The sequence below is a fragment of the Bidens hawaiensis genome, unplaced genomic scaffold, assembly GCF_021521415.1.
Source record: "Bidens hawaiensis isolate Kalapana, Puna unplaced genomic scaffold, B.hawaiensis_p1.1 tig00419520_1, whole genome shotgun sequence".
Classification (NCBI taxonomy): domain Eukaryota; kingdom Viridiplantae; phylum Streptophyta; class Magnoliopsida; order Asterales; family Asteraceae; genus Bidens; species Bidens hawaiensis.
The window spans coordinates 21,610-47,568 of NW_027504889.1; the positions used below are offsets into that span (position 1 = coordinate 21,610).

At 32.2% G+C, this 25,959-nt stretch overlaps 1 protein-coding gene across 1 annotated transcript; it reads left to right on the forward strand.

Moving 5' to 3' along the window:
• Positions 1 to 5,265: 5,265 nt before the first annotated feature.
• LOC143609268 (transcription factor MYB93-like) lies at positions 5,266 to 6,665 on the forward strand. The gene is made up of 3 exons (XM_077084069.1): positions 5,266 to 5,420; positions 5,589 to 5,718; positions 5,928 to 6,665. The coding sequence occupies exons 1-3, from the start codon at positions 5,288 to 5,290 to the stop codon at positions 6,652 to 6,654; spliced, it is 990 nt and encodes a 329-aa protein (XP_076940184.1). The 5' UTR covers positions 5,266 to 5,287; the 3' UTR covers positions 6,655 to 6,665.
• Positions 6,666 to 25,959: the final 19,294 nt, after the last annotated feature.

A 25,959-nucleotide genomic window follows, 5' to 3' on the forward strand; every position in this document is an offset into this window, starting at 1 on the left:
ATGAATATTTGGTTATGTGACATTTTCGATGTTGTGAAATGAAATGAGTTTGTTAAATATTGTCGCTTTAAATAGTGTCATGCGCTTATGAGCAATCGTTGCACCCCGGCATGTTCCGCCGCCTTTGGTCGGGGTGTGACAGAGTATTTCTTTTAATGTTTGTTTATGTGATACCTAAAATTCTAATATTGAATTTATTTTGTTTTCCTTTTTATATAGTGTAGGAAATGAAAGAATAAATGAAGAATGTGGTGTGAAGGTTGAAGACGTTTATGCTTGATTTTTTCTAATTAGTGGACTTTTTAATTTCACTTATTTATTAAGGATTGTGTATTTTGGATGCGTGGTTTGTTATTTGCTTATGTAAGTTAAAACCTAAATATGATATATTTGCTTGAATTTAAGCATACACACACAAATATATATTTTAGTTTTCTAGGTCAAGTACTCACAACCTGATTAACCAGTTTTCATAATACCCGAACTTGAAGACCCGTGGGAGATTAGGGTCGGGTATGATTGCTAAAAATAAATTTCTCAAACCCGAAGAACCCGAAAGTAAACCTGAAGAGCACCCTTAGTTTCAATAAGTATCATCCATGTTATTGAGATATATTAACTATATATAAATATGTTAAAATACGAAGGGAGATAAAAATGAGAAATGTGAGAAGAATTTATTGTATAAAAAAACACCTAAAAGATTCAAGAAAAATGATAAAAAAAAATCATAACTCAAAATAAAAATAAAAAGCAAAAAAAAAAAAGAAAAAAAAACTGAAATATTTTCACTGTCTTTCTCGTTGAAAAAAAAAACTAAAAAGTTTCATTTGTCTTTCTTGTTCCAAAAAAGGCACAATGACGAAAATAAATAAAAACATAATGATAAATAAAAAAATATACAATAGATTAATGTAAAATATAACACAATGTCAAACAAAATATAACATAATACTGAGTAATATTACACAATATATTGTAAAAAGACAATTTCATGGAAAAATACACAATCAATGACGAAAATAAACAAAAAACACGATGATAAATAAAAGAGAATGTTCTTTTTTCTTAACGTTGTTTTTTTAATCAGGACGATGGAACAAACATTCAATTTTTTTACTTTTTTTTTTGTTTTTGTTTTATATTTTGAGTTCATTTTATTAACTTTTCTGAGGCATTTTTTTATATCTATTCCTTCTCATTATTCTCATTTTCCCCTCTTTATAGAATAACTTAAACTAAACTATATTAATTATTTAAATTACCTCCATTAACAAAATCAAGTAATTAACCAGCGGGGCTTGCCTCAATGGCCAGGAACATGATGGATGACCCGGATGTCCCGGGTTCGAATCCTGATTCCGACCAGATTTTACCAGAGCATTAAAACCTGTCGTGCCTTCGGGCGGGGGAGCCAACTGGGTTTTACCGGGAACGCCAAGCCAAACTCGGATGCCAGCGTGGATCCCGATCATGTCAACATAGTTGGCCTGAGTTGGGTGGTGGGGCGCGACGTGTTCGCGCAGTGAGATAACTTAACTGTGAAAGTCACCGTTCGAAAAAAAAATCAAGTAATTTGGAAATGAGGTGATAATTTAGATAGAAAATTATTATATTTGTTTAGCATGTCATATTTTACTTTCGGTCAATAATATTTCCATAAACTTCAAATTTCTAAACGTTGAAAACTTTTGTGTTGTTACTTAAGTATACTTCACATCTCACTTGCGTATGGAAACAAACGACTCTTAAAAAATTACAAAGGTACAATCACAATCATTTTAATCAATCGGATTAATTATTGCCATCTTAATGAACCAATCCAGTTAAAAATCTCATTATTTTATTATATCTATTACACTATTGGAAAACAGATATAAAACCCTAAAATTTATGTTTTAATTTTAAAGGTGTTATAGTGATCGACCGGTGACGTACGGAAAAAATAATTAACAAAAAATATCATATCGCTAAATCCTTCCCTAATACCTTATTTAAAAAATAAATAACATTAACACACACTATTCCTTATTATATCCTCTGATTAAAACTTTTGAAATGATTTCCTTATTATATTTGTCAAGATTCGTCGCAAATTTTGAACATAAGATTTTTTTTTTCTTTTTTCTTTTTGATTTTATTCTGATGGTAATGCTAATTGTTGAGATCACACAATATCACTTAATATTTGTTAGAACTGAGGGTTCCAAACTATACTTTGTCACATCTGAGATTGGATTCTTCATAAGCGGCAGTGGCAACTTTCACGTTTGCGCACATAAAGAATGACACAATAATTCCATATTCATATTAAAGTTTAAGCCAAAAGTGTCAATTTTCGAAGTTGAAGAATTAAAATGAAAATTATGAAGTTTCAAGATTATCGCTTTACACGACGGGATAAACCATATATAGATCCATCATGATACGCGATGGAATATCACAAAGCCCAATAATTGGCAGTGTTGCGATACACGATGGCCAAACCCATTAGACCATCGCGTTACGCGATGTTCACGTTAAGTTGCTAAAGACACGTGCCCAACCACATGTCAACACGTGGTTGACATGCAATATACACCTCTTTAACTAACTCTAACCCAACCTTGTATCCAACCTCAAAGATCAAGGACCTCTTACCAATAAATTCAAAATAATAATAATAATAATAATAATCTCCCCCCTCCCCGGCCCCCGGTGTTAAGTTGTTCCTTAATTCTTGAGATATAATTAAAATTGATACTGCCAAATCTTTTTGACATGTAATACGTGTGCCACTGACACAACAATTGGGTAATAGATCATGTATTGATTTAATGGGCTGGCATTACGAGTTATAGAAATAATCAAAATTCAATTAAAGGCTGTTGCACATTCCTCATAGCCTTGCGAACCTAAACCTTCAATGAATTACATTATATCAATCCGCAGATACTGTTTTGGGTCGTGTTTGGCTGTGGTCCTGTTTCATCTCAGTTGGAAATCTTTACGTGATCGATTAAGGTAATTGGTTTGTGTTCTGAATCGCCAAGGGTTTTAATGTTTAAAATGTTTATTATAAATGATGTTTAATATAAAGTAAACGATATTTTATTATGCCGACACTTTTAATTCACGGTGCCTCGTCATTAAACGTCTTTACAAACTCGTCATGTATGTGTGTGTTATATATATATGTATTATTTTTAAATAAAAATATAACAAATATATTTAAAACGCGTTAGATATATTTTTATTATTAAACTTTGTTAACGATTCAAAATGCATATTTATTAAGATATTATTACAGATATGTATTTAAAAACGTTTGCGTTATAATTTTTTATTTAAAATATTTATATCATATTTACTCAAATATTATATATCGGTTTATATTTAATCAAATCATTTTATTTAAATTGTATATCTAATTATTTATTTAAATTTTATTATTGTAAGTATATTTGATATTAAAGTTATTTATTTGAATTGTTAAATTATTTATTTTATCAAGTATAAATTGATGGTATACCGTAATTAATAAAAGTAATCATTCTTTCAAACAACTGATAACAATAATATTGTTTTGCAAAAATAATCACTATAGAAATCAGTTGTTCGATCAATAATATTCTACTTATAAACATAATTTAAATCACATCGAAACCCTAAATCCACTTTTCGTGTTATATCCTTTATAATTAATTTATATTATTATATTTAACTAAGAATCTTTGTCGGTGCATCCCGAAGAGTTTAACTGTTTACTATTCCATCATCATCCCTTGTAAATGTGCACCAATCAGGTGAGTAATCATTCCCCTTTTTACTTATTTTCAAACTTTCGGGGACTTATGCGTACCTTCTATAAAATTACATTTTTGATTATATTATCAAATGCAAAATGTTTATATTTGTGTTGTGTATCAATTGAATGATCACTACTTGCTACTTGTTATCTGCTTTTGTGTTTATTTATCACATTCAAAGAGGTCCATAATTCTAATCACATCATGTAACACCCTGGCTAAAACGGAAACGGCTGAGTGTGACGTACAGATTGCTCAAAAGGCATGTGACACTATTAAGTGACAATAATACCATTAATTGATTTAACAACAAGTACACAAGTTTAAAAGTAAGAGAAATACCAAGAAAAATACAAGAACAATTAACAACTTGTCCATTTATTAATATAACCTAAGTTTCTAGTGTCTTCTCCGTTTCATCCTCTAATAATTGCACCTGCAACATATATATATAAAATAAAGTCAACTAAATGAATAGTTGGTGAGTTCACACAAGTATTGATATACGTATATAAAAATCATACAATTCCATGAACAAGTGTAAATGAGCAAGTAAGGTCCTTTCCAACTGGGATTGTGCACCAGCGTACTCAGATAAGTGCAAGTAAGGTCCTTTTCATTTGGGATTGTGCACAACGTACTCGGATAATGATGCCCTTTTCCACTCATAACAACAAATGTATTGAGCGCAAAGGGGGGGGGGGGCATATGATCATACTATATTGAAGTAATCCATGTGCAAGTAATTTTGAGCAAGTAACAAGTAAACACACAAGTCCATGTAACGAATTATAGTTTGTAAATAATGAATAAACGAAATTGTAATTTGGATAGGATATATATGTTACCCCAAAAGTAGTAAAAATGGGTGTGAGAAACTCACCTTGAAGTTTAAGACAAACTTGAAATAAAACTGAAAGCGCGTAAATGAAACCGAAGCAATTGAACTTCACGAACTAAAATTAAAAGTACAAAATCAAATATTAACTAACGACTTATAAAAAGTAAATAAATCTATTTGCCGGAAATTAGAAGTGTTTAATGTATATTCTATCATTTTATGGAGTTTTGATAATATACTATTATTGTTAAGCTTTAACGAATTGTTAATTTAATATTACCTTAAATTACGAGATTAATATTAGGTTTGAATATTATAGCGTTTACGAAGTTTGGATGTAAACGGTATATTTTATTTTAACAAACGAATATGTTAACGAATTTCAAGGTTTTAACAAACGAGAATATATATATATATATATATATATATATATATATATATATATATATATATATATATATATATATATATATACACACACGCATACTAATTACAGAAATGTTTTTAAAATAAATCCATTTATTATATTTTATGGTTATAACTTTTGAGTTATTTGGGGTAGATAATAAAAGGTGAAAGACTGATCACCGTATGTATATATATATCACCAAATAACCCTCCTATGTTTCCAAGACAAGAAACCAAAACCATCTGAAACATGGGAAGGTCTCCTTGTTGTGATGAAAACAACCTCAAAAAGGGTCCTTGGACACCTGAAGAAGATCAAAAGCTTATTGATTACATTCAAAACCATGGCCATGGAAGTTGGAGAGCTCTCCCTAAACTTGCAGGTAAGGTTTCTTTCGATGATTCAGTATATTTAATTTTGTGATCGAATTACCGTAGGCCTTACAAATCCTTTTGGATCTTAGATGAATTTCTTAACTAGAGAGTATTGTATGGAAATGTTCATTAGATAATTCACAACTGAATTATGTTTTGAAATTCTTGATTTGTAGGTTTGAAAAGATGCGGAAAGAGTTGCAGACTAAGATGGACCAATTATTTAAGACCAGATATTAAGAGAGGAAAGTTTTCTAATGAAGAAGAGAACACTATTCTTCATCTTCACTCAATTCTTGGAAACAAGTAGGTCACCATGATCTTTATCTCCACTCGTTTATCTGCACAAACCAAATAAAATAAATGAATAAACCTTAAATAAATTTGGAAAGATTATTTGTGGAATGAAAGAGTTATATATATGATTTATGTTCAATAGTCATCCTTTTTGGCATTCGCTTTCGAAGCACTAAATATAATTCTAGATTCTGATACTCGTTTTTATGTGCAATAAGATGGTCTGCAATAGCGGGACATCTACCAGGACGTACAGACAACGAGATCAAGAACTACTGGAACACTCATTTGAAAAAGAGGCTAATCCAAATGGGTATTGACCCGATGACCCATCAACCGAAAACCGACATATTTTCTTGCTTACCACAACTACTTGCACTAGCTAACCTAAAGGAATTGCTTGAACAGACTCAGTTAAGTCAAAACCTTCAATATCTCAACCTATTGCAGCAACCAGTACCGGCTCTATTTGCTAATAATTCTGAATTAGCAAATGCATTAAACATGACCAATTTTACGCCTACAAATCAAGAACTGAGCCCTTATTATTCAAACAATTTTCTAAAAGAATTAGATCAAAAAAGGGTGGAAATGTCCAATTTTTTCCCTGTTGAAAATACTTCTGTTTTAGGTGGTTCTCAACCACTCCAACAACAAGTCACTTTCATGAATGCACAAACCAAGGATGATTGTGAGGTTTCGGGCCTCTGCGAGATGGGACTTGTGAGTGACAAATCACCGTCTTCCACGTGGAATCCTCTTCCCTCATTGATGGACACTTCAGGAGGCAATAATATTAATATTAATACAAACTCACAGGAGACCAGCAGCACCACCAGCTATGGTGGCGGTGGTGGTGGTGACGGAGGGGCTGCGGCGTATAAATGGCCGGAGTTTCTTTTTGAAGACTCCTTTTTGGACGAAAATTTGAAAGAAATATGTTGAATGAAACAGTATATGTGGTGCTGCCTCATGCATGGCCGCCCATGCATGTTTGTTATTTGTTTTTTTTGTTTTTGTTTTTTTTATGTGTATATTATAACACGTTACGTGAATATCAAGCAAATGACCTATGTAGCGAAGGTTTATTATTACTCTGATGTATACAATATAATGAAATATATTATAAACATCTACTTGATTTGAAGGATTAATGTGACATTTGGTTGTTAAATGCATGCTACAAACTAATGGAAGTCATAATACGTACTTTACATAATTGTGGAAGAATTGGTGTAGAATTACATATCCTTCTAATTTTCATCCATTCGACTTTGTCTAATAGACGCAATTGAAAATGAATCCATTAATTTAGAAAAGTATGTATGATCTCATTTTCTATTATATTAATTTAATTTAAGTGTTTATTATAAGACTTTTAGTTGAACTTTCGATAAATAAATTATTTTTCTTACTAATTAATTTTACTCGTTACCATTATTTTGTTGTGTTTTGGACCCAACTTAAATGCATGTTCGCTGTATATTTTGAAACTCATTTAAGTTGAAAAAAGTTTTGAAAACCTAGTTTAATAATCAAATTTTTTTAACACAATGTAATATGTGTCGTGGTCATCACTTAATTAAAACAATCATTTTTTTTGTTTTTATATATATTTATATTAGAAACTCATGGTTGTAAAAATCGCGTCTAGGCTTCGAGTACTCAACGAGTACTCCCCGAGTACTCCCGCCTGGGCCAAGTTCTCGGCGTGTCATTCCCGAGTAAAATCCCTGACTAAGGTCGAGTACTCCCCCGACTAAGGCCGAGTACTCGCAACTCCCCAACCAACTGAGTTGGTAGCGCCTAGCGACTTTTGTAACCACGTAAAAACTCATGTATTGCATAGATTCAATAAAGAAAATATAAAATTAAATCTAAATAAAGGCAAAAATAACTTATTTTTTAGATGAAAGGAGGAGGCTAAAATATAAATAATAGTAAAAAATAGAAACTAAGGAAGAAAAAGAGGAAACAAAATTTGGGTATGTTTGGTTGAAAGGAATGGAATGAAGGGGGAATGGAATGGGAGAATGAATGAAATGGACAAATGAATGAAATGGATCATTACAATTCCTTTGTCTTGTTTGGTTAATATATGTAAATGAAATGAATAATTACGTTATGTTGTTTGGTATCCGAAAATTTTTTTATGAATGAAATAGAAATAATTAAAATATTCCTGTCTCAAAATATATAAATTTGTTACAAAAAAAAAAAAAAAAAAAAAACTGAAATGACGACAGTGGTGGTAGCTCTGGAGATGAAAATGGTGGTGGCGGTGGCAGGGGCGGCGGCGGTGGTGGTGGCGGTCAGGCGGGGGGGGGGGGGGGGGATGGTGGTGGTGGTCAAGCGATGGTAGCATTAGTAGTGATGGCGGTGGTAAGGTGGTGATGGCGGTGGTGGTGGCCAAGCAGGGATAGTGGTGGCGGTGGTTATGGTCGTGTGACGACGGTGACAATGTTTGTCGTGGTTATGGCGACAATGGTGGCAGTGGTAACTAGGGTGGTAAGGTGGTGGTGGTGTAGGTGGTGATGGCGACGGTGGCGGTCAGGTGGTGGTGGCGGCGGAGGTGGTGGTGGTGGTGACGGTGGCGGTGGCGGTCAGATGATGGTGGTGGCTATGGTAGTGGTGGTGGTGGTGGTGGCGGTCAGGCGGCGGGGGTGGTGGTTGTGGTGGTGGTGGTCAAGCGATGGTAGCATTAGTAGTGATGGCGGTGGTAGGGTGGTGATGACGGTGGTGGTGGACAGGCAGTGATAGTGGTGGTGGCGGTTATGGTCGGGTGGCGACGGTGACAATGGTTGTTGTGGTTATGGCGACGATGGTGGCGGTGGTAGCTTGGGTGGTAAGGTGGTGGTGGTGTAGGTGGTGATGGCGACAGTGGTGGTCAGGTGGTGGTGGCGGAAACGGTGGTGGCGGCGGAGGTGGTGGTGGTGGTGACGGTGGCGGTGGTGGTCAGATGATGGTGGTGGCTATGGTAGTGGTGGTGGTGGTGGTGGCGGTGGTTGTTGTTAGATGATGGTGTTGTTGAGAAAGTAGGTTGAATGAGGAATGGAATGAAAAAAAGAAGGGGGGTAGGAATGAATGGTTTTGATGGAATGTGATTCCATGTGTAATGGATAATTCCATTCCATTGTGCAACCAAACACCTCTTATTTCATTCTCACGTAATGAATCATTCCATTCCGTCTGTCATTACTGCATAACAAACGCTACCTTAGTAAGTAGCGAAATAAGAAAATTAATCGAGAATATCAAATGAGATAATACATAATTTTGATAGGTATCGCTCTCATTTCAGGGTTAAAAATTTATCTCAATATCTATAATATACATGATTGGCTATCAAAAAAGATGATGTGTCGCTTCTCCACCTTCCTTATCATACTACCAGATTACTTCAAATTTTAAACAGTGAGCTCTCATTAGTTTTACCCGTTTATGTTATAAATCTCGCGGGTCATGGATTTCACCAAACTCGGATAACTTTTAAACGAGTTATAACATCTCATTTATTTGTAAAACTCTTTCATCATTAAACAATAATTTCCGTGGGTCGTGGGTCTTACCAAACCAGAATAGCCTTGCCTTAAACGGGTTATAACATCTCATTAAGTTAAACAATCAGCGGATCATGGGTCTCACCAAACCTGGATAACCATTAAATGAGTTATAACAGCTCGTTTATTTGTGAAATTCTTTCATCATCAAACCCTAATTTAATTTCTCTTATCTATATATTCTCTGTAGTCGGTTTATCCCCTCTATCACCGGTTAACTTCCGATTACCATCCACCATCGTCAACCTCCCCACTTATGCATCAACCACCATCATCACATACATTAACATCCCCTTATTTGTTGGATTTCTCCTAAATCATCATTATGAGCAGTTCATAAATTAACATAATTGAACAAATGTAAACGAACATAAATGAATAAACGAAAACAAACTCAAACAAACATAATTGAATATAAATAAACACACTTAAATATATAAACACAAACGAAAAGATATAAAACATTAAGTAGATGATTCATTCAATGTTTTATTTCAAAATGAATATAGATTATAATTATCAAACCTAAATGAAACAAAATAAGTCCAAATTACAAACACATTTACAATAAATCAAATTAAAATCCATAAACAAATATATTCACAGTATAAAAATGACAAATTTAAAAGAAAACAAAACCTTAATAACCAACAAAATGGTAAGAATAAGGAGTTTCTTAGAAATTGTAAGAACCAACAAAATTTTGACATTTGACATTACAAATGATAGTGAAAGAACAATTCTAGGAAACTATGTCGGTTATAATGATAAAAGAGTAATTCTAGGAAACTATGTCGTTATTGGTAATTTTTAAATCTTAACCGTTGATTAACATGATCCAATGACTATAATTTATTCCTAGTCTTTCTAGTAAACTACTTATTTTTAGGATAACTCTCCCATATATATATGATTGATTTCTTTTGAGAACCACTTTTAGTTTTAAGAACTTAAAAGAACTCAAGGTAACAATATTTTTTTTTTGAATTTTTTTTACACACATGTAATACGTAAGTGTAAGTAACGTAAAAAAATTACAGTATTTTTTACGCACCGAATCGACTTATTACACATGTGTAACTAATATTTAAACTTGTGTAATTATTAAAAATCTTTATTCTCTCTCCTAAGTAATTTTTTAATCAGATTTATTCTCAGTCAGATATTCAATACACATTTAATTAATTGTGTTGTCCATATTAAGTACTTAAAACTCATCACGTTCTCAAAGATCATTTCCCTTTATATATATATATATATATATATATATATATATAAGGTAAGGGTAGGGTTAACGTAAAAACAATAGTTTTGTGAGAAGCATAAGAATAGATGTAGACCCTTGGATCTAGAATCTAGTTGTTGAGATTGGTAGTTTCTAAAAGTTGTATAGTTTCCTATTTACATGGTATAGTATCCTATTTAGGTGGTGTACTTTATTTTAAAGTCTTCTCAGACTTCTCACAAAACAATTGTTTTTTATTTGAACCATTTTCATTGTATATATACACACAGTGTACATGTTATGTGTACATATTAATGAGGGAAAGACACAATGCGAGATCAAAGACACAATAACGAAATTGTAACACCCCGGCTAAAGCGGAAACGCCGGAGTGTGATGTACAGATTGCTCAAAACACATGTGACACTATTAAGTGATAATATTATCATTAATTCATTCAAAAGCATCAAGTACACAAGTTTATCAAGTGAACAAACACAAAGAAGAAGGAACAAAACAAACATCTTCTTGTTTATTATTTAGATAACCTAACTTCTAGTATCTTCGTCACTTCATCCTCTAATGAAAGTACCTGTAGCATATATATAAAATAAAGTCAACTAATTGAATAGTTGGTGAGTTCACACAAGTTTGGACATAACTATATATAAATCTACAATTCCATGAAAACTCGTGAAAAGCAAATAAAGTCCTTTCCAGTTGGGATTGTGCACCAACGTACTCGAATAATACCGCAAGTAGGTGTCTTTTCTGTTGGTAAAAACCAACATACTTGGATCGGGGTCCCTATTCCACTCATAACATCAAGGTCCTGAGTGCATAGGGGGCGCATGATCATACTTAATGAGGAAACCATGAGCACGTAATCTTTGAGCAAGTAAGCAAGTAAACACACAAGTCCATGTAACGAATTGTAATTTGTAGATAATAAATAAACGAAATTGAATTATTGATAGGATATATATGCTACCCCCAAAATAGTTAAAAAGGGTAAAAAGGGGATGTGAGAAACTCACCTTGATGTTGAAGACAAACTTAATACCGAAAGTACGTAAATTAAATCGTAGCAATTGAACGTCACGAACTAGAATTAAAAACATAAAATTAATATTAACCGACGACTTATAAAAAGTAGATATTCATACAAGCACAATAAGTAATTTCTAAGCGATTCCTAGAATCCTTAGTATCCAAACAATCCCATGGATTATTAAAAGTTTGACCTAAGTTTGACTTTGACCAAAAGGTCCAAGTTGTTGACCGTTTCCTAAAAATATTGACCGTTGACCAAAATATTGACCATTGACCCTAAATGTTGACTGAAGACCCGTTGGTGACTTTTGACCAATTATCTAGACTTAAAATAGTCATAAGATATTCATAGTCGCAACCCAATAATCGATCATGTAATCTGCAGTTAATTATTTTTTTCATGCAACCCTATGATTAAGTCACACTTTTACCAATTTCATTTCTCATAAGTAAGACTAACCACTTAGTCAAAATAGTTCTAAGTTGACCCATAAAGTCAAAATTCAATTTACCACAATCAATCTATTACAAATTACAATTATTTTCATTAACCAATATGTTGATCATCCTTAACAAGTTTTCAATCATCAAAACTGATTTTTCCAACCAACCAAAATTTGTGATTAAATTACCAAATAATTCACACATATTCTTTCAAGTATTATGTATAACATATATTTTTCTTATAATTTTCCAATTCACACAAATATACCAAATATTTACACTCTAAAACAACATAATTTCAGTCTCTGTTTTTAACATAGCAATACACAAATATTTGTCAAAAATTCTATATTTGTCCAATTGATGCAAGACCAATTGGATTAGCTTCCTACTTCAATGTAAAACATTCTAGAAGTGAAATAACACCCATATATTTTCAATCTCAAGTTATATAATTTACAACACAGCTCAGATGATTTCTCTTTCAATCAGGATTGGAACTCGATTTTGTAAATTAATAAAAACTAGTCAAACAAAGTCCAACAATTATGATTCTTGACTTTTTGAAAACTAGATTCAGAGTATGTAATCATAGAATCACAAATAAATTAGAAACACCAACGTATCATCAAGTTATACAATCTACAATCTAAAACACAGAATCTGTCAACAAGAAGATCGAAACCAAAAGTTACAAAAATCATGATTTTTATATCCTTATGATCTTTAATCATCAAGGAACCATTTTTATAACCAAATCTCATGTATTTCATTATTTTACTGATTTATAAAATAATATTTATGTACAATATTTTCTTTTATGACAAGACACAAAATTTCTTTTAAAACCATCAACTTGATCATCTTTTTATTTCTTATGATTACATGTGTTTGGATACTCAATCCCACAATCCCAAATCAAAGAAACATAAACAAAATATATATTAACCATGCTTATTTACTTGCTTGATCAATGTTATATCACTATTTGTTCCAAGAATCACCAAACTTGATTATGATATTTGAGAGTGTTTTAGAAAAAAATAAAATGTATGTGTTTGTGTTGTGATATGGACGGCCAAAAGAAAGAAAAAGAAAAGTTATAACCTTAATTGTTATTTACTAATCATTAACACAATCATTAAGACATAATTAATTTTATTAAACTTTAGGTTATGTCAGTTTTTATTACATGTGACATGTTACATTCTATTATAAACATTTCTAGTAACCATATGTTGTGTACTAGTCTTTTTGTTACTTGTCATGTAATATATCATAGGTTATGTTATTTTAATTATTCACTTCTCCTACAACATGTAAGTATACAACAACTAATCATGTAGCATGTAACACAATTATTCCCACCACATATAATACATGTAACATATCATGTGTGACAAATTTATTATAACCTATCATATATTATAACATGCGTGACAAGTTTATTATTCTAGTTATCAATAACTAGTTACTCTCACTTAGGTCACCAACGACACCACTGGCTCAATGTATGCATACATGACACTATATGCATGGGAGTTCATTAACTTAGTTAACAGAACTAACTGGGTTTACTGACACATTCAACAGGATTTAACTGAAAATGTCGGGTGTCACATCGGGGATTAGAAATGTTGAATGTATATTTTATTATGGAGTTAGATATTATAATACGTTTTTATACATAGATTTATAAATAAAAACCTAAAATTTAAAACGGGTCTGATTTTCGGGTTTGAAAAGTAACGAATGTTACAGAAATGAACAAAAGACACATTTATAACTAGAAAAATACACAATATATCGCAAAATATAACACAATAGCGAGCAAAATATAGGACAATGTTGAGTAATATAAATCAATATAAAAAAACACACAATCGATGACAAAAATAAACACAAAACACAATTATCTTTTTCATTCACCATTGTTTTGTTTTTTTAGAATGAGAAATACGGTGGAAACATTTTTGTGTTTTTATCGTTTTTTATTTTTTTTTATTAAATTTTGAATTATGATTTATTATTATTATTATTATTTACAATATTTTTTTGTGTGGCAACAAATCGTTCTCATTTTTGTTCCTCTTTGTAGAATAACTTAATCATATATATATACATACATATATATATATATATATATATATATATAGAAAATGGTTCAAATAAAAGTAAAGAGTTTTCCTAGTAATTATAAGAACCAATAGATTTTTGACATCTGGCATTACATCTTATGGTTAAAGAATAATTCTAGAAAACTATGTCGGTTATAATGGTGAAAGAGTAATTCTAGTAAACTATGTCAGTTTTTAGTAATTTTAAATCTCAACCATTGATTAACATGATCCAATGGATATGATCTATTCATAGTCTTCATAGGAAACTACTTTTTTTTAGTATAACTCTCCCATATATATATATATATATATATATATATATATATAGGATCTGAATCATGAGAGAACTTTTTTAAAATTGAGAACCATGAGAACCATTTTGGACCACAAAAAACCCAAAAATAAAATAAATCATAAAATAAAAAAACACAAAAATGAAAAAAGTAAAAAAACCAAAATTCTTATTTAACATCCTGGTTTCATTAAAAAAACTCGGTTTAGCCAAATTATATACACACATGTATAATATATACATATATGTACATTTACATGATTTTTATACACATGTGTATAATTTAAGATAAATGATACTATACATATGTGTATATTACGTAACTAAAGATTAAATAAAATTATACATATGTGTATAATACGACGTTTTTTTTATTTATTTTTATTTTTTTAATGAAACCGGAATGAAATATAAGAATTTTGGTTTTTTACTTGTTTAAAATTTTTGTAATTTTTTGTTTTATGCTTTTTTAAAATGTTTTTTAAAGATGTTTTTAGTGGTCCAAAATGGTTCTTAAAGTTCTCAATTTGTAAAAGGTTCTCTTAGGATCCTTACCATATATATATATATATATATATATATATATATATATATATATATATATATACACACACTAGTTTTTATCCCCATATTACGGGGTTGTTTTACATTATTCGTTTATAATATTTATATATTTTTTGGAATTTAATTTTATTTTTTGTACAGAAGTAAATAATATACTTAGTATTTGATAATGAAAGAGTTTCACATATAACTAAGATGTTATAACCCGGTTTAAAAGTTATTTGGGTTTGGTGAGACCCATAACCCGCTTATAAAACTGTCTTTTTAACCCGCTTATATTTTTTACTATAAAATTCTTTTTTAATCATAAATAATATATATCTTTTTTAAAGGAAATAAGATATTAATTTTTAGTATATCCTTGTTTTATAGGATTTTCATATCAAATATTTGGTGAAATTAATTTTTAATCTAATGAGATATTTTAACTCGTTTAAGGAATATTTGGGTTTGGTAAGACCCATACCCCGTGAATTCGGGTCAAATGCATAAGAAACCTTCATTTAAAATAATGCAATCTGGTGGCTTGAGAGAATGTTGGGAGTAACCAGAGAGATTTTTAAAGGTTTCGTTTATATATATTACTAGTTTTTATCCCCCCGTATTACGGGGGTTGTTTTATATTATTTGTTTTTAATATATATATATATATATATATTGAATTTTTATTTTTTTTATTGTATGAAAGTTAATGATAACATTTCCAGGATGTTGTCCATGGCTTGATCGACAACGGGCGGTCGTTTTTATGGGTGGTTCGGCCCGAGATTGTGGATGGTTCACCAGGGGTTGAGCTGTTTAATTTTTTTAATATAAAATTAATTTTTAATTATAAATAGTATATATTTTTTTATATAATCATATATTAATTTTTAGTATATTCCTACTTTATAGGATTTTTATATCAAATATGTGAGATTAATTTTTAATTTAATGAGATGTTATAACCCGTTTAAAGGATATATATGGATTTGGTGAGATCCATACCCGTGAATTCGATTCAAATGTATGAGAAGCCTTCATTTACAAATAATGCAATCAGATGGTTTGAGTGATTACAATTTTTCATTTATATATATATTATAGATAGATAGATATATATAGATGATTAGACGTGTAATGATGTTTGCCATAAATTAAGATATTTTATGTTTTTGTGTTTCATGCTTATTTTACGGGCAATGTTAAATTCAAATACGGGTTTTATGGTAGATTTTGTAGATTAATATATAACTACTTCATTAGTCATTTCGAAACCAACCCCGACAATATCAATGCAGACACTTTTCTAAGACAATAACTTATTATTATTTTAAATGACAATTAAAAGTTAAAGAAAACTAAAGCAGGCACGTACGTGTTCATGCAATATTATTTTAACATCTTAAAATAAAGGAAAATATAAAATCATTTTAAATTTATGCGGATCGATGCTTTGACATAGGATTATTTAGGTCCTTGAAAAATTAATTAAGAGACTAATAAACCTTTTAGTTATAGGGGTTGCTTGGTAGCCTCTTAGAGCATTCTCAACCCATCCTCTATAATTATATGAGGGGAATTTGTAAATTATATGTGAGGTTCTAAGTGTTTGTGAGTGTAAATTATAGAGTGATGAGAGAAATGTAGTGATTTTTTTTGTAAATTTGGAGAAACTTTGTTTGCCCCTATGTATTTTTTTAATATTTGTTGAATTGGTTGTGAGTAGAGAAGAGATAAATCTGTAATGATAATGGTATAAATATATTATTTAACTGAAGAGGAAAGAAAAATACAATGTTTTTTTATGTAATTATAGAGATATTGATGAAGAACGGGCTTGGAATGCTCTAAGAGAAAATTACTAAAATAAATAAGTTTGTCAAAATTCAAAAATAGACATGTCTAATTTAGTTAACGTTCGACCAATCATTGAGTTTTTGTTCAATAAGGCGGCTAAGCCTTAGCCGCCACTTTATGGACACGAAATTTTGTGAATAGTAAACGGGACCCGGTTTTAGCCTAAAAAAATTCGACACGCGTCAAAGACGACAACCTAGCCTACATCTCTTATTATTTAGCCGACATCCTTGACACTTAGTCGGCTTCATGGTATGTGTCTATCCACTTAGCTGACCCCATATATTCCTTCTTAGCCGGATCCAACTCGGCTTGTAGGCTAAAGCTTCACTTAGTGGTCTTCATTTTCTTTCCTTTTATTCGCTTAGTGTTAGCCGCCAAAGTTTAACATCTTTACTTATCCAATTATAATACTTACTCGGCTTTTATGTTTTTTTTTTCTCTTAATCGTCTTCGTTTATCCAGCAAAATAAATACATTACCTACCGAATTAAATATTTGGTCAGCTCACATTTTATTTATCTCTTAATCGTCTTCATTTCTCTTTTGGCGGTCATATTTTAGCCGCCAAAGTTAAATATTTTTACTTACCTAATAAAACACTTAGGCCCGCTTTTCATTTTTTTACTATTAGACGTCTTCGATTTTTCCTTTTAGCCGACCGCCAAAATTAAATATTTTACATGCCTAATAAAACACCTAGCCGGCTTCTATTTCTTTGCCTTTGTAGATTTCAAACGTAAATTCATCATTAAATGGCGACAACAAAGGCCATGATATGAATCCGAAAAAACTCTCCTAATCAGTTAAGAGTTAAAAAAAATGGAAGATAGTAACTACAACTATACACACGTAAAAATTGAAGATGACTAAGAGTAAAAAAAATGGAAGCCAGCTAAGTGTTTTATAAGGTAGGTAAAAATATTTAATTTTGGCTGCTAAAATATGTTGGTTAAGAGAAAAAAAAAGTAGACAACTAAGAGTAAAAATAATGGAATTGGACTAAGTGTTTTATTAGGTAGGTAAATATATTTAATTTTTGACGCTAAAACATGCCGAATAAGAGAGAAAATGAAGACGGCTAAGAGGGAAATATAATGGGAGTCGGCTAAATATTTAATTCAGTAGGTAAATTATTTAATATGGCGACTAAATGAAGATGGCTAAGAGAAGAAACATGAAAGCCAGGTAAGTATTTAATTGGGTATGTAAATGTTTACTTTTCACAAAACTTTGTGCCCCTAAAGTGGCAGCTAGGACTTAACCATCTTAACCGGCTTTCCTGACATGCCACTTGTTTATTGGACAAAAATTCAATAATTGAATGAATATAGGTTAAATTAGACATGTCTATTTAATAAATTTAGGATCAAACTTGTTTATTTTGATAATTTTTTCTTAAAAAACACCACTTAATGACTCACATAACATTTTAATGAATAAGTTTTAGAAATATGTTGAATGATTTAGAAGCTATCTCTTTCTCCTTTCTCTCCACGGATGACAGATGTCGGTCCGGCTCAAAGGCCATGCAACCCTCGGCCACCATCTAGAACCCATTATCAGCGGGACCTGAATTTTAGAAAAAAGTTATATTACCAATACCGTGTCAGATTGTTATCAATATTATATAAATGGTTAATTTTGCAACTTAAATTAGAAATTTATACTCTTAAAAAGTTAGTAAATTTCCTCAAAAATGTGTGCTGAACACTTTGTTCCCGTTTTGCTCCATGTATTATATAATCTATATGCAATTAATATCGTTGAACAAAGTGTGATTTTGTCGATCATAATAGAAATTGATATTTTATTTGGATTTAAAATAAAAAGAGAATATATTAATATAAAAATTGATGTGGCAAACTACCAACTTCTTTTGTTATGGTTTAATTACCCCACTTTTGTATTCATCATATGGCAACCCATGCACGACGCCTATTTTAATATATAGATATACAGTGTTTTCATTATTAAATCTTCGGAAAGCAAGTTTTAGTCTATTTATATCGAAACGAGTGTTGATTTATAATATTATATTTCTAATAATAATAAATATTATGACTACCACATATCATAGACGTGGCATGTACATGTTTTCCTAACTAATTGGACACGGACATTTAAAGGACTTCGCAATCGGATACTATCTACTATACAATGACATAATGGTTATCATTCACATGTACAATTGTAAAGGCGGCATGAGAACTCTTATGTACCTCTCCATAATGAAAAACAAGTCTATCCGCATGAATGTTGATTAGTTAAGCAATGAACGTTTAGACGATTACATGACCTATAATTACTGCAAAGATGCTTAGTAGCTTGTTCTTAATTTGAACAAAACTACGGAGATAAATATTTCTCATTTTAATTTCTCTAGAAATTCTATGCGTTATGCTTCCTTGTTTAGTTGTATATTTTTCCTCCATTATCATAGCATTTATTGGTGATGATATATATGAAGTAAGCAACATTTACTTATTTTTGGTTGGATATTTTTAAGGGAAATAGTAATATTACAAACGTAAGCATTAATTGTTTATAGGTGTTCAAAAGGTGGAGTCCATTTTTTTACAAAATGATGTAAATCTAGAAGAGTCATTTATAGGTCATGTTTAAGAGAAAAAGTAATATATGTTATAAGTGGTGAGGGTTTAAATCTTATTATGACAAAATGTTGTAAATTTAGCATGTTTGAGTTTATGGCTTAAAAAAATCTATAGGTGAAAATTAAATGAAGAACCGTATGAAAACTGAATGCTAAAAAACCAAACCAACAAAACAAAGATGAAGAAATTACTTTTAGATTTTAGTGAAAAATAATGTGGAGAAATTGGAATGAATTTCCCTTACCATTTTGTGATTAGGAAAGCAAGGGCAAATTTGCATCTAAAAGAATTTGAGAATTATTTAAATTGATGATATATATTGAAAACTTAATTTAAAGTTTATTAAACGGTTGTTAAGATATGTGATGACACATATAATTAAGAGAACCTTTAATACATACATACTCTCGTGCTTTACAACAGGTTTGTAAGGGTTAAATTCAACTCGACTTGTCTTAAACACTGATTATATTTGAGTATTATCATTTCAATAATAATAATAATAATAATCGTTATTATTATAATATGAGCGTATGTACTTAATGTGGTGAAATAAATACGTACTAATAAATAGTGTATGCAAATTATTAGTAGTTATAAACGACAATTTTAATTAACACTCGAATAAGTTTTCATTACTTGAAGTAAATTTATCAAGTGTTCTACCATATATATATATATATGCATCAAAATTTGTAAAAGTCTTAAATTAAAATTTCATAACATACCCCTTTGAAATGCCTTATATATAGTTAAAAAGAATTATCATATGAATTATTATATCATGTTGGTTGCATCTACGGAAAAAAAGTTAAGAACTTTTTTTTACATGAATCGACTTTTAACAAAGGAGTAACAAGCGTTTACACCTATGTGTGTGTGTCTTCATAGATGTGAAAAGCCTAAGTAGGAATATGGTGATAACATGTGATGTTTAGAGAAATCAAAATCTAGTATAATTTTGACACATTTTGTTGTTTTATGCAGTGCGTTGTTTTCAATTTGAACTTTGTTGTTAATATATAACTAGTTTTAAGATCCCGCTAACGGGGTTGTTAATTTTAGTAAACGTGTTCACCAGGTCATCACCACAACTAAACAAGTACGCCACCATCGACTTACCACCACCACCATGTATTACTTAGTCTCACTATTCAAACACACACCCATCGCTACTCAACGATCTGTCTCCACCACCGCTCAACCCCAACCGGAAAACCGTTGTTGCCGGATTGCAACTCCACTATCTACAACCTGCAACTTTGGTCACCACAAATTTGTTTCCATCTACAACCTGCAACTCTGTTCCTACTCTCCACCGCGATTGCTACGTTTTTGTTTTCGATTGAAACAACCATCATTGTTGCTTAATCTAATGATTACCACCAGAGGTGGTGGTAGTGAAACCATTTATGAAACCTTAGCGAGACAAATACTACTTATGCTTACAAAAGAAGACATCATTTTTGTGGTGGATAAGTAGACATAGGGTACAACTAAAAGACATAGTAGGACATATGATACAACTTTTGTTTCATAGTGTACAACCATAATGCAATGTAAAGTTGCAATTTAGTATATATAGTAATAGTAATTGTGATATATATATTCAACATTTTTTAAAAAGTTATACTGTAATCATTTAAATCATTTTCCTTATCTCCAAGTATAAAATTACATTAGAATTTAATATATTTTCTTTCTCCTTTTTAATAAAATAATATTTTTTTCACATTTATTATTATATTTTCTTTTTTCTTCACTCACAACCACTTTAAAAAAATATTAAAAATTTATAGAGTGTGAACAATAATTTTTCAAACATACATAAATATCATTACACTTTTATCATCTTTCACTTAGTACTCACACCACCTTAAATTACTCGCCACATTATAAAAATCCCACTTATAAAATATGAGTGATACAATATGAATGCTCTTACCATTTATAATTGTGTTGGGTTATGTTAACTGGTATCATTACAATGGTAAACACAGCGTTCACAATAACAGTAAAACAACATAATATTTGCTACAATGGTATCATGATGTAAATATGATGTATTTCTTAAATGCACGGTATACAAATACATCTTGTGAAGTATATCTTATAGTTTATAGAAATATATATATATATATAAATAAAATTTGATGGATGATGAAAAGGAGAGAGTTGACAAAGCAATAGTCTTACATAAGAAACTTGAAGGAGTGTCCAAGACATATATAGGGCCGGTTAGGAATTAGGATAGGGTGGTTAAGAAATTGCTTAACTTATCACTTACAAGCAATTTGAAACCAAACAACTACGTGTTTCTTTATTCACTCAAACCTCCTTTGAAATTAAACAATTAACACTTTGACCTTTTTTTATGTTTTTGTCACCGTATCTTCACACATTTTCTAAATCTTGCTCAAAACGTTACAATGGGAAACTAAGACTACCGATCAAAGCTAATACAATATTGAATCTTCTAGATATAATCACTCGATATATATGTTTATATTATTTAATTCAATTGTATAACTAAGTTCAGGCTTATTTTTCCTTCATTTATCTTTACTATTTCTGCTCGAAATCCAAAAAAGTTGATAATTAAAACTCTTAACATGTCTTTTTAAGGTTGAAAACATCCACACTCAATGGCACCACAACGTTGAAGCAACTCTTGTGATTTTTGTTCCTTTGTAATGACGTTCAGTATCTTGGTATATATCACAAAGTCGCTAGTTACAGCTCATCCCTTTATTGTCAAGATTAACGGGGTAGGAAGACCTTTATTTTCAATGGGCAAACAAGTAACTTTTAACACAGGGCCGTCTTTGAGGCATGGCAGGGTAGTCGACGACCACAGGCCCGACACCCCGCTAGGCCCGAAATTTTTTTTTTAATAAAAAAATATATGTATTTTTATAAAAAAATATGTATAATCAATGTTTCAACACAATAACATAACCACTAGCTTGATCTAGTGGTAAAGGGCTATGACATCTAACTAAAAGGTTATGGGTTATAGTCTTATTTGAGACAATTTTAAGCTTATTTTTATACAAAAGTTTTTTACACAACTCAAATCATAATCAAGTAAGCACATTTAAAATTAAATTGTTTAAATCAAACAAAATGTTTCTTTTACTTAAGGGCCAAAAAAAATTTCGCCTTTGGCCCAAAATTTTTTCCGCCTTCTCGGAGCCAGCCCTGTTTTAACATTTTTTTACTAACCGTGTGACAGTTGTACCATGTCTAAGTTCAAATTTAGATGTTTCTTTTCGATAAAATGTCAATCCATGTGTCTAGTTCGGATACAAACCCGGTTATTCTTGTGGTATGAAAATAAGACCTCATCCTGGTAAAGAACTAAGCTTCTCGAGTTATTATGTGTGTGTGTATTAAAGGTAACAAAATTAAAGTGAGACAATTTGTACATACATATATATAAAATAAAACTTGCTTTACGTCTTGAGAGCAGAACTTGTAAGCATTTGTTAATTGAATGAGAAAAGGAAGTTTCTTTAACAAAAGAGAGCCGTACAAAGTTAATGTTATAGTCAATGATTTAAAAAGTTTGTCAACAATATAACAAGCAACTATTATGTCTTCTAGTCCTCAACAAGCTTCTTGCCATGATCATATATGAATTTCTAAAATCACATCACATACATATACTATGTGAAATTGTGAATACAATAATAGCTCTTATATCCAAACATGTATCGAATATTATGGTTAGTATACAATTTGATAAACCAAAAACTAACCTTTTTAATATTACCTTTGGCTATGTGATTAGAAAATACACAGTCGTGTATTTAATAGCCATAACTCAGATTTCCACTTCTAATAAATGACATCGCTATGTGACTTTAAGCATAAAGTTGTGTATTCTTCAACATGAAATACTAAGTGATTTGCCGAAGCTGTGGGATGTAAATATACATCGGCAGGGGAGAATTCAATGCACCGAAAACCTAAGGGCTCCTCTTTCGTCCATGGAGGGTGAGTTAGGGACTAAGACCACGCCTAATGACGTAAAAAGTGAATACTCAATTTTTTTAGTGGGGGCGGGTGACCTTGCAGGTTCGATCCTTGGGGTGGTCGTAATTTGTTTTGTTATTTTCATTTTTATGGGTTAATTTTTAATCAATATAGTTTTTGTTTTGTGGGTTTCAGTTTAATATTATTTTTCTAGCCTACAATGCTTTTCATTTGCAAGAACATTTTACTTTTCTTCTATTTTCTACTGTAGGGGTATGGTACTAAACCCGGTTTTACGACCCTAAATTTATTATGTTTGGCTTATTTTATTATATGGACTAATACAATGTTATTGGGCTGAGGGGGTTTTGTGGAGGTAACCCTAACTGGGCTAGGCCCATTAGGGCACCATGATGGTGGCCATGAGGCTCTCTATATAAGGAGGTCTCCACCTCCTTATTAAGGTCATGCTCAATAAGAGCCACCACCACTTTTTGTGTCTGTAAACAAGAGATCTTTGAGATTTCTTAGCAGTCACCTACACACCCCCGAAAAACCATTGCAGGTCTCAAGCAACCGGAGAAGAAGATCAAGACGTGGTTCGTTCATCTCGAAAATCCGTGGAAACATCGTCATGGATCAGGTCAGATTCATTTCATGATTCGACATTGGCGCCATCCGTGGGACGGCAACGAGCTACCCTTCGATCTTCGTCTCGGCTGTCAGATCTCTCCCAGGAAAAACCCAGATTTGAAAGTTTACAGAAAAAGGCTTCAAGGCTTGTTCTATTAAAGCTCAAAAAGATCCATAGATCTAAAAGAGGCTTCCAGATCTGTGCAAAAAGAAACTGCCTGATTCGAATGATCAAATCTCCGGATCTGTGATGGTTTTAAATCTAGTCCGAGCTTCAGATCTATCTAGATCTGATTTACAGATTTAGATCTAGATTACAGACCTGGATTTTAGGTTTAAAATTGCAGATCTAACTCTTAGATTGCAGATCCAAAAATTACCAGACTTCCGCCGCCATGTACGCGCGCCCGCGGATTCTCACTCCGCAGCCATGCATGTGCCGCCGCGGGAACCACCATGTGGGTTTCGCGCAAAAGACCTCCACCATGTGGGTTTTGCGCAAGAGACCTCCGCCACGCACGCGCGCTCGCGCGTCACCACTCCATCGCCGTGCATGCGCGCATCAGGCCACGCGCCAAACATAAAGGTTGGGAATCCTCATAATATCTCATATGGCTACACGCCATACTTAAAGGTTGGGAATCCTCATAATATCCCATATGGCTACACGCCATACTTAAAGGTTGAGAATCCTCATAATATCCCATATGGCTACGCGCCATACTTAAAGGTTGGGAATCCTCATAATATCCAATATGGCTACGCGCCATACTTAAAGGTTGGGAATCCTCATAATATCCCATATGGCTACGCGCCATACTTAAAGGTTGGGAATCCTCATAATATCCCATATGGCTACACGCCATACTTGAAGGTTGGGAATCCTCATAATATCCCATATGGCTACGCGCCATACTTAAAGGTTGGGAATCCTCATAATATCCCATATGGCTACGCGCCATACTTAAAGGTTGGGAATCCTCATAATATCCCATATGGCTACGCGCCGTACTTAAAGGTTGGGAATCCTCATAATATCCCATATGGCTACGCGCCATACTTAAAGGTTGGGAATCCTCATAATATCCCATATGGCTATGTGCCATACTTAAAGGTTGGGAATCCTCATAATATCCCATATGACTACGCGCCATACTTAAAGGTTGGGAATCCTCATAATATCCCATATGGCTACGCGCCATACTTAAAGGTTGGGAATCCTCATAAACCCATAGGCCACGCGCCAAGCTTAAAGGTTGGGCACACCTCATAATTTGCCCAAGGATGGGAACCATGCAATACATCCACTTTTAGTCGACATGTTTTTGCAGGTTCGGCTACGAGCCGAACAAACACCTATGACATCATTATTATTATCTGGCCATTGTGCCTCCATTATTATTTTGAAAACAGGCCGGGATATTCATCCTGCGCGGAGAAGGCCCTTGTGGGCCAGTCATTATCATCATCTTATAGCTCGTAAGACGCCTCGCGCGCAAGCTTTTATTATTCATACAGCTCATAAGACGCCTCGCGCGCAAGCTGTTATTATTCTTATAGCTCGTAAGACGCCACGCGCGCAAGCTTTATTATTCATACAGCTCATAAGACGCCTCGCGCGCAAGCTGTTATTATTCTTATAGCTCGTAAGACGCCACGCGCGCAAGCTTTTATTATTCATACAGCTCACAAGACGCCTCGCGCGTAAGCTGTTATTATTCTTATAGCTCGTAAGACGCCTCGCGCGCAAGCTGTTATTATTCATATAGCTCGTAAGACGCCTCGCGTGCAAGCTTTTATTATTCTTATAGCTCGTAAGACGCCACGCGCGCAGGCTGCATTATTCTCATAGATCCGTAAGTCGCCTCGCGCGCAGGCTTAATTATTTTTACAGCTCGTAAGTCGCCTCACTCGCGCAAGCTTCATT

Excerpts from the sequence above, each read along its gene's own strand:
- LOC143609268 (XM_077084069.1), top strand. The coding sequence starts at position 5,288 with ATGGGAAGGTCTCCTTGTTGTGATGAAAACAACCTCAAAAAGGGTCCT. Across the intron at positions 5,421-5,588 it reads AGCTCTCCCTAAACTTGCAG|GTTTGAAAAGATGCGGAAAG; the intron begins GTAAGGTTTCTT and ends CTTGATTTGTAG. Across the intron at positions 5,719-5,927 it reads CACTCAATTCTTGGAAACAA|ATGGTCTGCAATAGCGGGAC; the intron begins GTAGGTCACCAT and ends ATGTGCAATAAG.